Source organism: Adiantum capillus-veneris, chromosome 13 (assembly GCF_014529385.1).
Source record: "Adiantum capillus-veneris isolate H3 chromosome 13, ASM1452938v2, whole genome shotgun sequence".
NCBI lineage: Eukaryota > Viridiplantae > Streptophyta > Polypodiopsida > Polypodiales > Pteridaceae > Adiantum > Adiantum capillus-veneris.
In genome coordinates this window covers 41,548,961-41,565,478 of record NC_140943.1, presented here as the reverse complement: position 1 = coordinate 41,565,478, position 16,518 = coordinate 41,548,961, and the positions used below count along the sequence as shown (strand labels likewise).

The following is a 16,518-nucleotide window of genomic DNA, read 5'->3' as shown; positions in this document are numbered from 1 at the left end:
TGCATTAGCAGGTTTGTTGCTTAAGTGCATCTCGTGTGCAGGGTCCGTATTCGTGAAAATAGTCTTGGAGACTATTGGAATAGCTGGGTCAGACTGCTCGAGGAGCAGGATCATGGTAGGTCCATTAACTACTCGGGCTATTTTAAAGCACATTTACAGCCTGACTTTGCCACAGGACATTTCTATGAAGAGTTTTGTCAGCAGTCTTTAACTGCAGAGCAAAATGTCAACAGCTCTAAATCACACAAACCAGTGAATTTTGAGAAAGACATTGGTTCCCGTGACTCTGATGAACAAAGTTTATTTTTGAGCAAGTTCTCAGGTGCTAGGATAAAGTGCAGGCAGTTGATTGCACCGTCCGACTATCTTACAAACTTTGTAGCAGACTGTCTAGAGGTGCCCCAAGAGCAGTATCTGTATTCCAACGAAGGTATCATTACTGATGCTTAATTTCTATTCTTAAGTTTGGGCATCCTATTTTAAAGCTTTTTTGCTATAATGTGCTTATCCCGTCTATGTATGATCACCAGCATTTATTTTTGTTATGTTTTGATGTTTTGAATGGAACATAAGACGTTATATTCTCTTGTATTTGGTTTCAGGAGCATCAGGTAGAGTGGATTCACAACCTCATAATAAAAATTCTGTAAGAGTTCTCAAGTGCTGGAAAATTTTTCTGTGTCATTGACAATCAAATGCTATACTTTGTGAAGTTATTCTACTTGCTGGGTGTGAGTTGTGAGAACGAAGAGATGCTTTCGTTACAAATTGTGAAATCTTCATGCTGATAATGCACTTGCACAGTGAGTACAGACCAGTTTCAATGGTAGCTCACTTGTTACTAGTGGTTTGCCTGTTTATGAAGGGATGAGGACCAACAGGCATCAGATCAATCTTATGCAAGCCCTTGGGGCAGTTACTTGTGTGCCATGAACTAAGTACCTTAAACACATTGTCAGATTTGGGATCGAAGGGAGAAGTTTTCTTGTTTTATAGTGACCTGAGCCTTAGACATTTTAACTCTATAATGTGGATAATGGAAAATTGCACGTAGGTGGTAAAGAGGGACACCGCTAGGATGGGTGGCTGGTATCCAGGCGGAGGTAAATTTGAAACCTCATAGTTGTAATCGGTCACACATAAAAGAGTGTAATTGGTCCTCTAAAAACGAGGCACCAGGCCTCATTGTTGGGAAAACCCTACTACTTGAAGTATTAGTCAGTCGAGAGCCTTTGAGGCTAGTACGGTATAAGACGTGCATGGCCTTTGTGGTAGCCTACGTCTTTGGATGTCTATTTGAGCTAAGGGGTGCTGCTTGCTAGTAGTTATGGCGGAGTGGTTCTTCCGAGTGGTTTCTTTGGTATCTAGGAGTATGCTTGCTGCTGTTGTTCTCAGGTAGTCTGTACTAGAAAATCCTTGCTACTTGTTTGAAGTATTTTTATGGTTAAGAGGGCTGAAGCATCCTTTATGCTATGTCTCTAGAACTATCAAATTGGATTTAGAAAAAGGGAGAAAAACTTCCGAAAGAATTGTCACATTTATCACTCTTCGAATATCAAAAATGGAAAATATCAAGGTCCTAACAAACCGCATGCCCGCCTCTGGTTACTATATCGAGCTATTGGGGACTTCTTTGTGCGTCACCACTAGAGTGTGAACGGTGATAGGAACTCAAATCTTTTGGTTTAGGCAGGATCTGTATGATATACTGATTTGATCTGTATGTTTTTCAGTATGTATTGAACAGTCCATACGAGTTCTTTTCTAATTGCATTTCTTTTCCCATTGGGCTGCAATTTCACCTTTCCATCTGTAGCCCTCAGTGTTGGTGATAAAATAGTATGTTGATCTAATGATTTGTTGATTATTAGAGTAGGTTGTTGGTGTGAAATTCTGTCACAACTTTGATAACGTGTCTTGCTGGCCGGATACTGGATGTCCCTCAAATGGTACTAACAAGCTAAAACCGGCCCGTAGGGCGGTAGACTTTAGCTTTCACTCGAATCTTTACTTGAACTTTACGACACAGAGAAGCTTCACGAATAAACCTGTGATTGGAATTTAGCACTTCAAACAAACACACGGCTTGGCAGCTAGAGCGCTTCCAAGCAGATAGCGACACCCTGTAGGCCCAACGATTGGCGCCCCTTTCGGTATTTCTTTATTCTTATTGCAAATAAAGGATTCAAACGCTGTCACCTAACTCTCACCAAGCTGTCCAAACCTGTCCATGGCTGTAATTGCAGGTTTTTGACCCAATTTCGCTAGCATAACTGCGCCAAAACTCGTGTAGGTCAAAAATACACGTCAAGGACACTTTCCCTTGCAATTTGGAAGCTTTCCAATGGGCTGCAGGTCAATTTCAGCATGCTGTAATTCCCTGTTTTGTCACTGTCAGGTGCTTAGGCCTTAAAGCCGTGTTTAAGTATCCTAAGACTTTTTCGAGGCTCCCCTAGCGATGTCCTGCAGTTTAGGAGCGAGACCCTAAACTTGCAGAAAAACACAGCAGGCTGTAATTTTCTGTTTTGGATTGTTTTGGGCGGAGGGAACACGTCTACACGTGTCTCAAGTGCTCTTGCAGGCAATGGGACAGTTTCCTTGTGAAACGGACAGGTTTTCACGCAAGAAAACTCTCCGTTTTTGCAATCCTTCGTGATGGAACTGTGCGTACCTATGGGGGATTAGCTAATCCGGTTCCTATACAGAAGGCTCTTGCCTTGTCAAACGCGCATAAAACCCCCAGAACTGTACATGGTCAATTGGGAAGTCTTACTAGTGGGGCATTACCATATGTGCAAAGGGGAGAGATGTGCGAGAGCAAATCCTCGTGCTACATGAGACAAGGGAGAAGGCAAGCTTTTCATTAAAGCTGTGATCACTTGCACCCACTACTCACACACACACTGTAGTCACTTATGAACTCGAGAATTCAGCCCCCACTCAAAAATGGGCGTCCCCTCATGGATGAGGCTTCTGGAGAGAGTGTGTGACCTGCAGGTTGCTCTCCTACTTCCATGTGCCTACCCACCAACTTATAAGTGTCGCGTGGGCCTAAATGACTATGAACTGAGCCTAGCCAACCTTTTTACTGCTTGGATTTTAGTGCCGACTGGCCCGACCATCTCGTGGCAACCTCCCCTTTTTGACTGCGGGTGAAACTCTCGGCCGTCGACCTTTTTACACTGGCTACACAATGTCCGGCCATTTGTGACTTCAGCAAGAGGGTCCCAAAATTCAAATAAAAATCAAGGGAAAGAAACCAACAACTAAGGTTAGTGGTTGCCACAACCTCATGACACAAGGTCACAAAAGAGCAAAAGAATGACCAAATCTGCAGGGCCACACTATCATCGGAGAAGAGAAAACATGGAGATTGAAGCCTCGACCTCCTGTTCTCATGGCAAAAACCCTATTCCAAGAAACCACCATCCCTTACTCAGAATTCTCAAGAACCAAGGTTCTTGCCTTTGGATCTCACCTTCCAGATTCGGGGCATGGCATCCCTGCAACTCTCTTCTCAACTCTACTCTCAGAGTCCTCCCATAGATGATCTTAGCATCAACTTTGCTTGGACACGAGGTCCTTAGGAATCTCAACTTCTGGATCCTAACTCAAGAGTCTACCACTCTCAAATCCATGGATCTACTCTCAAACTCAAGGTACAAAACACTAGGGTTGATCTCGCTCTATCTCCTCAGTGCGCTTTTCTCGTGCAAAGGCTTTATGCCTTCCTCTTCTCCTACTCCCTCGACAACAAGAAATGTACTTGCAAACAAACACTTAGAGATCAAACATGAAAAACGTTACCCTCTTGAAGTCTAGAAACTCGGAAATTACCTATTGATTCAACTATCATGGAACAAGTGGTGGACACGTCACACCTTTGATGCGGATACAAGAACAATCATGGTTAATGGTCGCAACCCCCAAATTATTGTTGTTGCTATATCGCGTATATTGAGACTGCCATTTGATCGGAAGACGGAACCACGCAATGCTGACACCATCAACAATTTTGTAAACGAAACGTGTTGGGGTAAAGGCGCTACGCCTTTGCCCGGGGCCGGATGTCCGGTGTTCGGCAGCCCACCCATCGTGTGTACTTAACCTTATTCTTTCTGTATGAAGAATAAGGAGCTCCTCACTCACTACTTCCAGAGGTTGCTCCACCCACACCATCTTGTGCTCCTCCCTTCCCCGCACGCACCGCACCACACCGTGCAACCACGCATCCGCGCACATGCGTACTCACAAGTGGTATCAGAGCTACGGCAGCGAACCGCGCGCGATCGTTTTTCGACGAACGACTCGAAAGCGGCGAAGCTCGCTGGCTATGGCGGAGCTCGGAGCTCGAGCTTGGCGGTGGCAGCAGATCCGACATGGATCGGAGGAGATTGGGCGGATCTCGACCCCCGGCACGTGCAACCCCGCTTGGCTTCAAGAGCGATCTCGAGGATTCTCAGGGAATAGGAGCAAGAAAGAAGTAGGGATCTGCAGGTCGACACATAGTTTTTTGGCAGAGCTCGAGAGAGTATTGAGCTCGAGGCTTTGCTCTTCCGATGTGATGTATCCTCCTACAATTCCTTGTGCTACCTTTTCATCTGGAGTAAGCTTAGGTTTAGCAATTGTGTTGCCTTACCCTTAGATTCATTGGAAGAATTCTTTTTTGAGAGACTGTTGGAAGATTGGTTAGAAGAGTTACCATTCTTACCGTTCTTACCGTTCTGAGAAGTCTGCGAGGTACTTGTGGAAGTCTTGTTCTCCTTAGGATTTCCCTTGTTGTGCTTCATCTCCTGTGCGAGAGCAATTGCTACCGCCTTGTTGAGATCGATTGGATCAAGTACCTCGACATCGTACTTGATATACTCGTCCAATCCAAAGAGAAAAGCCTCTTTGCGCTCATCATCCGATTTGTGTAATTGAGTACCTGTCACCAGCCAGTGGCAATTCCATTTCTGTTTATTTTCTCGTTCTTTGGGGAATTTCGTTTGTTTTACCTTTTGGAAACACCCCTCTGGAAATCTAACTGCCTTGCATTGCATAGCCAGTGTGGAACTGTTCAGAGAGAGTCCGGGCCTGAGGGCTAAAGAGCACTAAGGTTGGACAAGGACTATGGTTAGCCGAAGTGGGGTCATTGGCCAGCCAAAGCGGAATCCTTTGCTACATAGGCTACATTTCAGTTCTGGGTGTGGCTGCAGTGTACAAAGAGGGTCAGATGACCTAGAAGAATGTAATGGCAGAAACTCCTAAATTTTAGGGACTGCTATTTTTGGACGGCAAAATGTCTTCGCGTCATTACGTGCAGTTTGACATGGGGATCATTTTGTTACTCTGTGGCCAAGTCCACAGAGGCTGCAAGTGAGATATTTTTAGACCCGAGGGTCTAAAGCGGGAAAATGCACAAATGAGTGACACTTGGCACTTTGAGGCCAGTTTACTACTTAATGAGAAGGCAAAAACGTGATTTTCAGCTGTGAGCTCGTTTTTGAGTGTTGTCACAGGTGGGAGAGCTTCAATGGAGTGCTGGCTTACCCTCTATGTACAGTGAGGTGCAGGATGTCATGACCTGCATACCTCTCACTGCTCTCTCTCTCCCCTATTCTTTATGGTTATGCCCCTCTAGTGGGCTCATCAGATTGACCATGTACAGTTGTGTGGGTTCATGCGCAATTGCCGAGGCAAGAGCCTCTTGCACAGGTACTGGATTAGCTAGCGGCTAATCCCCCGCAGGTACAGGTGATTCGGAGAGGTTTCACATGCGAAATCTCGTCCGATTCAAAGGGCAAGTAGCCTTATAGGTGCGGGAGCTTGAGGACTTGCTACGGATGCGACCGGCACGCGAAACGGAGCCCGAAACAGTGAATTACAGCCTGCTGTGTATTTTTGCAGGGTTAGGGATTTGGCCCTAAACAGACCCTAATACCCCCAGGAGGTTCGGGGACGCAAGGGGACCGCTGTACAGGTGATCTGGCGCATTTTCGAGGCAGAAAAAAGAGAATTCAGCGTGCTGCAGATTCTCGCCAGGTTTTGCAAAGTGTCCGTATGCGTCGGGAAAGTCATCCAATGCGTGGGAATACTGACTGTGAAGGGTCCTAGTATAGTTATGTTGCCGAAATCAGGCCAGAACAGTTGAAATTCAGCCAAGATTGTGAGAGGCAGCTTGTAGGGAAACGCAGCTTTTATTCCCTTTGTTAAAGAATAAAGAAATACCGAAAGGGGGCGCCTAATTTAGGGGCCAGTCTCGTGTCTGACTCGCATACAGATGCATTCTAGCATCTGTATCCCATTCCCCTCTCTTGTGACATTATAGCACAGGTAGAATAGATGACTAATAATGGGTGAAAGCTAAATCAAGGTTTGAAGTAAAGTCTACCGCCCTTTTTGGATTTAACAGGCCGGTTTCAGTACCTAGTTACAAAACACGATTAGAAAAAGACATAACCGGCATACCATTTTGCTTGAGAGAGCGCCAATCGTCCTTCAATCGTGCGAGGTACTGAGGTGGCATAAACCGCGCCTTGAGCTTGTCTTGGAAATCAGCCCAATTGAAGGAAAGGGGCGTGAATTCGTCGGCTTCCTCTAGGTGCGCGGCTAGCTGTGCCTCTTGCCATGCGTGGTACCAATTGATGGCATCACCGGCAAGGTACATAGCTGCCGTCAAAACTTTGCTATTCCCTGTCTTCTTAGTTGTCACAAAATAAGCATTAAATTGATGCAATCAAGAATGAATAACCGTAGCATCCATCTTACCGTCATACTTACTGAAAGTCAACTTCTCTGTGACTCGATGGTTGGAATCCACGTCGTGGCTTGCACCACTTGAGAAACTCCCACGATCTTTGGGTGGTTCGGTCTTCGAGGCTAGCACTTGTCGTAGCAATTCTTAAGTGCGTAGCTCTCTTTGAGCTTCACGCTCGGTCTCCAAAGCCAATCTTTGAGCTGTACGCTCGGCCTCCAAGGCCGCGCTTCTTGCCGCCTCTTCCGCCTTTCTTTGTTGTTTTCTTTCTTTGCGTTCGTTGCACTCGCGTTCTAAAGCAAGGTGATTGTCTTCTTGTTGTGCGGCAAGTCTTGCATCTCTTTCGTCGTGCTCACTGTCCTTAGCAAGGCGATTTGCTTCTTGCTCGCGGTCCCTAGCAAGGCGATTTGCTTCTTGTTTGTCCATCATGGCCATCATCTGCTTGACCATCATCTCCATAGGAGTTAGTACAACTCGTGGCGTAGATGGTGAAGGGGGAGGGTCGAAAAAGTCTCCTGGTGGGGAAGATTCTTCGTCGCCTCTCTCATGCTCATCACTTGTATGCGAAGTATCCATTCCGCTTCGGGTGACGACCATGCACTATGATCTTTGGTTCTTAAGTCCACGAGGAACTTGGGGTCTTGAGGGCCTTGGGTTCTTGAGGATCTTGAAGTTCTTGAGGTTTTCTTTTGCTTGCAAATCGCGTTTGAGAAGGATCTTCTCTTCACCCGAGTTCTACTCTTTCCCGTGGGCGCACCCCTTGGCGACCTTGCGCTCACACCAAGGTTGCTTTTTCCCACCTCACGTCGATTGGCCGGTCGTTAAGTGCACGGTCAGCTCTCAATGAGCGAAAAGAGACACAAGGGGAGGCTGGACAAGCCCTTCTTTCTTGGGATTCCTGTCACTCTTCAACAAAACACGATTAGGAATCGACACGCCCAAGCGAACTTGGGTTCGTGCGACCTCAACAAGCAAAAAAAATAATTATGTGGTTCTTGTGGTTCTTTCCTTGAGTGATACAGAACACTGCCAAAGCTCTAATACCAATGTTAGGTGCAGCGGAATGATTGTTTGCGCTTTGCTCAAGATGAGTGCTCCGAATTGTGCTCAAGGTTCCTTTTAGTTCTTATGGAAGGTAGAGCCTTCCGTTCTTAATGGAAAGTGCTATGATCACAAACAAAGTGAATGGACATTGTGCGTGCAAGTGAATGAGACTGAGAGATAGAGAGAGAAGAGAGATACGACACCAGAGACGTTGTAAAACCCTCCTCCGAAGGCCCCACTCTCATCGGCGAGAGTGGTCTACTTATGATTGCACAAAGTGGTACAATGATGATGCAATGGACTGATGCAATGCCGATGACGACGACGGTGACGACGACGACGACTTTAGGGCTGAAATCTGCGGTCTTCTATCTGCTGAATTTCGGGACTGTTTTGGTGGCTGAAAATGACTGTTTTGGCTGCGTTTTCGATGGTTGAAAATGGGGGTCTTCTGCAATTCTTCAAGGGCTGAATCTGCTACTGTGGGGAATGCTGAAAACGCTGCTGCATCTGCTTCAAGTCAGGCTGAAAGTGAAAACGCTGAACTGATCTGCTAGCGTTAGTAAAAACGCTAGGCTGCCTGGAAATCTGCTGGCGATTCCCTTGATAAGGCGAACGCTAGGTATGCTGGTGATGGGGGGATATGCTGGTGCAAAAACGTCAATGATCTGGTACTGTTGGCGATGCTACAGACCGGAAAACGTTGGGGTTGATGTGTGGCGAGGATGGAGACCAAAAACGCCAAGGGTGCTTGGAAATCTGTTGGCGATTCCCTTGATAAGGCAAACGCTAGGTATACTGGTGATGGGGGGGATAGGCTGGTGTAAAAACGTCAATGATCTGGTACTGCTGGCGATGCTACAGACCGGAAAACGCTGGGGTTGATGTGTGGCGAGGATGGAGACCAAAAACGCCAAGGGTGTTGGGGGTTCTGCGGGTTCTTGCTGAGAAGGTGCCTGTTGAGCATGTGCTCGTGTTGCCTCTTCTGCCAGAAAGTGCTAACTTGGGTTTGCTTATATATTAACTTAGCAAAATTGCCCTACCTACTTTTGTTGGAAAGTCACTTAAAAATAATAAGTGAAAATACCAAAATAGGGAAAATAGGCTAAATGCACTGGAAAATTCCCCTGACTGAATCTGATGGATTCTGAAGGGAATACTGATGATCATGCTGTGTGCAACCAGAGGATGTGCATCTACACTAAGTGACTGGGCATGCATGGTCTACGAATAGACTCACAAAAGTGCCAGATCACTTCTAAATCTAGACTGACTGGACTGATTGAACCCTGATCATGCTGTAGCTTGTCCACGGACACATAGGGTTGGATGTGTCACGTGACATGAATGATGAGAATAGGACAAATATGTCTGAACTTGATAAAGAACGCCAAGATTTTCTCCAGACACATGCCGATTGCTTTTCAGAGGGCCTGCCATGCGAGTTACCACCAGCTCGTCCTCAGGATCATACTTTTGATATGATACCTGGAAGCACACCATCGAACCGGCCACCTTACCGTGTGAGCCGAGCCCAGAACAAAGAAATTATAAACCAAGTGAAAGACCTCTTGGAAAAGGGTCTTGTCTAGCCTAGTACTTCTCTCCAGTGTTGTTGGTTTTGAAGAAAGACGGATCTTGGAGAATGTGCATCGATTATAGAGCTCTCAACAAAATCACCATCAAGAACAAATTTCCGATTCCTAGGATCGATGATATACTTGACCGACTATAGGGATCCTCGTGCTTTAGCAGGATCGACTTGAAGAGCGGATATCATCAAATCCGAATCACACTGGGAGATGTCTATAAGACAACTTTTCGGATGACTTTTGGGTCATTTGAGTTTTTGGTGATGCCTTTTGGCCTAACCAATGCTCCTGCGACATTTAACCGGATGATGGACAGGATTTTTCGAGAGTACAGACTATTTGGTGGCACTTTCTTTGACGACATCATTGTTTTCTCCAAGGATGAGGCAGAACATATAGAACATCTGCTACAGGTCTTTCAGGCATTACAAGGTCACAAGTTGGTGATTAATGCAAAGAAAAGTGAATTTTTCCTACAAGAGATACACTTTTTGGGACACATTGTCTCAGCAGTAGCAGGAGTGCAGATGGACCCGGCCAAGATAGAGACTATCCGTGATTGGCTCGTGTTAGGTGCAACGGAATGATTGTTTGCGCTTTGCTCAAGATGAGTGCTCCGAACTGTGCTCAAGGGTTCCTTTTAGTTCTTATGGAAGGTAGAGCCTTCCGTTCTTAATGGAAAGTGCTATGATCACAAACAAAGTGAATGGACACTGTGCGTGCAAGTGTATGAGACTGAGAGATAGAGAGAGAAGAGCGATACGATACCAGAGACGTTGTAAAACCCTCCTCCGAAGGCCCCACTCTCGTCGGCGAGAGTGGTCTACTTATTGATTGCACAAAGTGGTACAATGCGGATGCAATGGACTGATGCAACTTGGGACTATGCCGATGACGACGACGACTTTAGGGCTGAAATCTGTGGTCTTCTATCTGCTGAATTTCGGGTCTGTTTCGGTGGCTGAAAATGACTGTTTGGCTGCGTTTTCTAGGGCTGAAAATGGGGATATCTGCAATGCTTCTAGGGCTGAATCTGCTACTGTGGGGGATGCTGAAAACGCTGCTGTATCTGCTGCATTTACGGCTGAAAACCAAAAACGCTGGGGTGCCTGCTATCGTTAGCAAAAACGCTAGGCTGTTTGGAAAACTTGGCAATGATGCAAGGCTGAAAAACGCCAGGGATCTGGGGGGGTGTTGGCGCTATGCAAAACGCTAGGGATCTGGTATTGAAGACGAGGTCGGCAATGCTGAAAACGCCAGAAATGGGGAGGTACTACTGGAGACCAAAAACGCTAGCTGCAGGGAGAGGTAGCGCTAAGGTTGGGGGGTACTGCGGGTTCTTGCTGAGAAGATGCGTGTTGAGCGGAGAGCTCCTGCTGCCTCTTCTGCCAGAAAGTGCTAACTTAGGTTTGCTTATATATTAACTTAGCAAAATTGCCCTACCTACTTTTGTTGGAGGGAATACTGATGATCATGTTGTGTGCAACCAGAGGATATGCATCTATGCTAAGTGACTGGGCATGCACGGTCTACGAATAGACTCACAAAAGTGCTAGATCACTTCTAATCTAAACTGACTGGACTGACTGAACCCTGATCATGCTGGAGCTTGTCCACGGACACATAGGGTTGGATGTGTCACGTGACATCCCCTCCTTTTCAAAGTGAGGTACTGGTACCGAACTGTATGGCGTCGAGGGAGATCGCCAATAGCATCCAGAATCCTGGAAGGGACTCGTTGCCGGCCCACTCCGATGTGTGGGTCGTGCGGTACTTGAACTTCATAAAGGTCTGCAACGCTTGCTTCTTTGGGCCGCGCCGAAAGCGACACAAAGTCTTTTGTGGCTCCTGCGATGCTTCAACTTCGTCGAGTGTCATGATTCTTTCTTCTTCAAGAATCTCCATGGCTGAAAATTCTTGAAGCCATTTCCAACACAAAACCATGATCATTCCCATTCCATGTAAAGTGAAGGAAAAAAATATTGTCTTCCTCAAAGACTGTGCATGCAATGTAGGTGAACAAAGAGACGGAGTGCCAAAGTGTTCACCACACACACGCAAACAATGAGATTGAATCTTTCTCTTCTGATCTAAGTCAATCAACTGTGGCAATTCACAATGGAAATGCCCATGCTTGGTGCTCATACTTTTATGTGCTCTTTCTACAAATGTGTCATGCCAAGGAAGAGACATGGAATGTGACTTCCCGACATACATACTTTTCAACTTTTTATGAAAAATCCGCATACATTCGTGCTCATCCATGAGAGAAACGTGCTCAACATACAATATGTCATGCCTAGGAAAAGGGATCACATAACGATGCTGACTAAAATACAGGAAACGATCACGAATGAAACATTCGAACAATGCGTACGTATTAATCACGCGAACACATAATACTCCTTGTAAGGGTTCTTTGGACCTAGGCTCGAGAGCCAAGATCGATCCTCCGTGATTGATCAAATATGCAACGAGGTTAGCATCCACGAACACATGATCCTGGTGAACAATCACATCTTCTTCATGCAACTCATCATGCTTGTGAGAAATCACATCTTGATCATGCAAATCATCATGCTTGTCTTTATCATCCAAATCATCATGCTGAGCATTGTCAATCAAATCATCATGATGCAAATCATTGTCAATCAAATCATCATCATGCTCATCATTGTCAATCAAAGCATCATCATGCTTCTCACAATCATGCACATTCTGTGTGTCATGCTGTGGAGAAAAAGAGACTGAGAGAGTCTGCTTCTTCTGAATCCTTTCAATCTTGTCCTGAATATTAGCAATGAGAGATGGAGAAAGAACAATGTCCTCTCCATGAATGACAATAGGAGAATCACTTTCGGCATTGAGAGTTATCGTGTTAGCCGCAAAATCCATGAGAGCGTTATTATCACGAAACCATCGAATGCCCAAAATCATATCACATCCTGAGAGAGGAGAAACAACAAATCTTCTAGTGAAGGCAGCTTGTTGAATTCCAAACAACACATCAAGGCACTCCTCCGTGATGAGAGCGTCCATACCGGGACGAAAGCTTTCCGTCTTGTAGAGTGTTGTGGTCACGAACAAAGTGAGTGGATATTGTGCGTGCAAGTGAATGAGATTGAGAGAAGGAGAGAGAAGAGATACGACACCGAGAGGTTGTAAAACCCTCCTCCGAAGGCCCCACTCTCGTCGGCGAGAGTGGTCTACTCTGATTGCACAAAGGTGTACAATGCAAATGCAATGCACAGATGCAATGGGACTATGCCGATGACGACGACGGTGATGACGACGACGACTTGGTGGCTGAAATCTGAGATCTTCTAATCGATGAATTCGAGGACTGTTTCGGTGGCTGAAAATGACTGTTTTGGCTGCGTTTTTATGACTGAAAATGGGGGATCATCTGCTACCAACTTGGGGGGAATCTGCTACAGTGCATAAGGCTGAAAATCTGCGTGTCTCTGTGGCGGTTAGGGCTGAAACCAAAACGCTGGCTGGATGTGTCTTCTCACAAAAACGCTAGGCTGATTTATATCTGCAAATCAAAAACGCTGAATGGCAGCAATGCAAAAACGCTAAAGGGCTGATCTGGTTTGCTGGCGTTTTTGCTGATGGCTGCTATCCAAAAACGCTAAGCCTTTGGGCTGATTTGGAGAGAACTGTCGCCAGAAAGAGGGGGGACTTCAAGGCGAGGTGTACTGCTGTGAAAAACGCCAAGGGAGGGATGGGGATGGCGAGGGTCTACTGCGGGGGGGGGGTTCTATTGAGAAGTTGCCTGAAAGTGTGAACTTTGGTTTGCTTATATATTAACTTAGCAAAATTGCCCTACCTACTTTTGTTGGAAAGTCACTTAAAAATAATAAGTGAAAATCCCAATAAATAGGAAAATAGGCTAAATGCATTGGAAAATTCCCCTAACTGATGCTAATTGTAACAGACTTGGACACTCCAAGTCAAGAATCAACCGCGACAGCACCAAATAACCACTTCAAAACAATTCACAGATCACAATAGATTTGCACTGGCCCGGCGGAGTTCCGTGCCTAGAGATATTGGCCCCAAAGACTGGCGCCCCTTTCGGTATTTCTTTTTGTATTAATCAATCATCAAAGTACAAGAGAGTGGTTAGGGTTTCACTCTCAGACTCTGCGTCCGGATGCTTTGAGAAGTGAGGCCCTCACCACTAATTTAAAGGTTACAAGGGATGCCCAAAAGCAGAGCCCCAAAAGCTTTTAAAATCAAAAGCATCAGTTCTCTCTCTCTCTTAGAGAGTCTTTTCTCTTTTTTTAATAAAAAAAAAGCAAAAGCAAAATTCGCGTTGCTCATCATTTTCCAAATTTTTTTATTTTTTATTTTTTAATAATCCGCCTCCGCGATTTCCGGAAATTAGGGTTTTTGGCAAAAATTAGGGTTTGCAGGAATTTTAGGGTTTCTGGTAGAAATTTGGGTTTCTGCTGTCCGCCACGTCATCACTTTGTGACATACCCCCCTCTTGAAAGCATTGTAATCGACCGCGATTTCGCCTGCAAAACCGACAAAAGCCATAAACCGTCTTAGCAGACACTGACTGTTAGTACCTACGTACTAGGAACACACATCTAGCACATGTACAAAATCGACAGTCACATCACACGACATCACAGGACATCACCAGACATCACAGGACATCACATGACATTCAACATTCATTCGGATCTTAGACCATGATTTATCGGCAATGTAGCTAGCAATCACATCTAGGTCCAATCGGGACCTCATCGATGTCCGATTGATTAACCCCTATTGCAACCATGTCTATTCGAGATCAATCAGACCAAAATGCTGCAGTCATTTCGGCTATCAGTTCCTGCACTCACAAGAAGTCAAGAACAAATCAGTATCATAATCAGGAATTCCATTTCATAAAGTCATCCAGCAGAATACTGTCAGCTCTCAGTATCCCTGAAGCTCAAAGAGACATCAGTGACTTTAGTATCAAAATCGAGGCATCTGTTGACAAGGGAGCGAAGTAACTCCCCTCTTGTGCATCCCACTGCACCAGATCTTCGGCCAAGCTGAGTTTCTGGGTTCCGTTTGGAGTAGACTATGCTAAACCAAAACATCGAGGTAAAGTTTCACAATCCAAGGAGTATCTGCTAGGTCCTCCTCCTCCATCCACTTCGCATCAAATGCAGGAAAGTTCTTGAACTTAACCAAGAACCGCCTTCGGACTTTACCTTTCTTCTTATCATTATGTGCCAAAATCTGTTCAGGAACAAGGATCTCCTCGTTTTCTTCCACTTTGGGTTGCTCATCTGGCTCCCCATCATTAGGCACATCACCCTTAACAGGTTTCAAGAGACTCACATGCAATGCATTATGAATCCTCCAAGTATCTGGCAGTTCCAATCGGAAGGAGACATCATTTATCTTGTCAGTAATCTGGAAAGGTCCGTAGTATCACATACTAAGCTTTGGAAAAAGCCTCTCCTTTCCCTTTTTCTTTCTTAGGCGTGCCTTCTCAAAAGTAAGAGCACCCAATCATCCTCCTTCAGTTTCCAGTCGCGACGATGGCGATCCGCTGCCTTTTTCTGTCGTTCTTGAGACTTCTGTAAAGTCTCGCGAACCTTGGCAAAAGCCGTATCCAAATCTCGCGAATATTCATCCGCTTCAAATTTCTAATCTTTCGTGCTCAGGAAGGATGGAACCTTCGCAACAGTTTCAACAATCTCTCATGGCGTCTTCCCCGTCGAAGAGTGTATCGTGTTATTGTAGGCAAATTCCACCAAAGGTAAGTTCTTTTCCCATTGAGTCTTCTGATGCGAGATACAAGACTTCAATAAATCTAAAATCACTGAATTGGCAATCTCAAATTGCCCGTCAGTCTGCAAGTGGAACGATGACGAGAACTGCAACTACGTGCCAATGTTCTCCCAAATTGCCTTCCAAAACCAACTCATAAATCTGGGGTCTATGTCGGAGAGAATCGTCTTAGACGTGCCATGTAATTGGAAAATCATCGTGATCATTCTGTATTCTCGGGAGATAAAAAAAAAATGAAATCCATTTCAATATTTTCCCAGGGGCGGGTGGGTATGGGTAAAGGCTGTAACAATCCCTGTGCCTTATGCCTGTCAAACTTGACCTTCTAGCATACCAAGCAACTGCGCACAAACTCTTCCACATCCTTCTTCAGTCTCCGCCAAAAGAAATCTCTCTCTACCCCTTTCATGGTGGTAGCAATGCCGCGGTGACCCGTAAAAGGTGGACAGTGGCAATCAGTCATAACCTTTTCCCTCAACGGCTGTGTAACGCACAACATAGTCTTTTTCATCAAGTAGCCTACCCGAAGGGAGTATCCAGCTACTGTCTCCCCATCCTGTATCCGTGTGAAAATATCTGCAAAATCTGTATCTGTGGCACACTGATCGACCATATCCTCGAAGCTCCTATGATGTATCGCGGAAATAGCCAGAACCAACGGTTTCCGAGACAAAGCATCTGCCACCACATTCTTCTGACCCTGCACATGGACAATCTGGAAGTGGAACTGTGACAAGATGTTCACCCACCGCATCTGCTTTTCCGAAAGCTGCTTCTGTGACAAGAAGTAGCGCAAACTCTGATGGTTTGTAAAGACAGTAAAATCCGCTCCGAGTAGGTAATGCCGCCACCGAGTAAGAGCGTGGATAACCGCCAAAAGCTCTTTCCCATAGATCTGTGCTGTCATCTCCGGCCTAGAGAACAAACGGCTCTCGTAAGCTATGACATGGCCTTCTTGCATCAAGACCGCACCCAGACTACGACCACAAGCATCACAAAATACTTCAAATGACTTCTACAAGTCCGGCAAAGTCAAATCTGGTCCTGTAGTGAATTTCTCTTTCAATGTCTGAAAGGCAGTCACCTCTGTGGGTCCCCACGAAAAAGGTACTCCTTTCTGTGTCAAGGTATGCAAAGGGGAAGCAACCTCTGCAAACTTTCGTATGAACCGCCTGTAGTACGAACACAATCCCAAGAAGCTTCTAACTTCATGGACATTCCTCAAATCGGGCCAATCACGGATAGTCTCTATCTTGGCCGGGTCCATTTGCACTCCTGCTGTTGACACAATGTGTCCCAAAAAGTGTATCCATGGTAGGAAAAATTCACTTTTCTTTGCAT

At 45.6% G+C, this 16,518-nt stretch overlaps 1 protein-coding gene across 2 annotated transcripts in view; it reads left to right on the top strand.

Annotated features, from left to right (window-relative positions):
- LOC147443867 (uncharacterized) overlaps positions 1-16,518 on the top strand; it is a 39,430-nt gene that overhangs the window by 2,146 nt on the left and 20,766 nt on the right. The window contains exons 2-4 of one of the 2 annotated variants that reach the window (XM_086526680.1): positions 42-115; positions 323-430; positions 603-646. In XM_086526680.1, coding sequence (XP_086382806.1) covers positions 42-115; positions 323-430; positions 603-646 — 226 coding nt within the window. Of the gene's footprint in view, positions 1-41; positions 431-602; positions 647-16,518 lie in introns of both variants that reach the window. The other variant, XM_086526679.1, reaches the window with a different exon arrangement.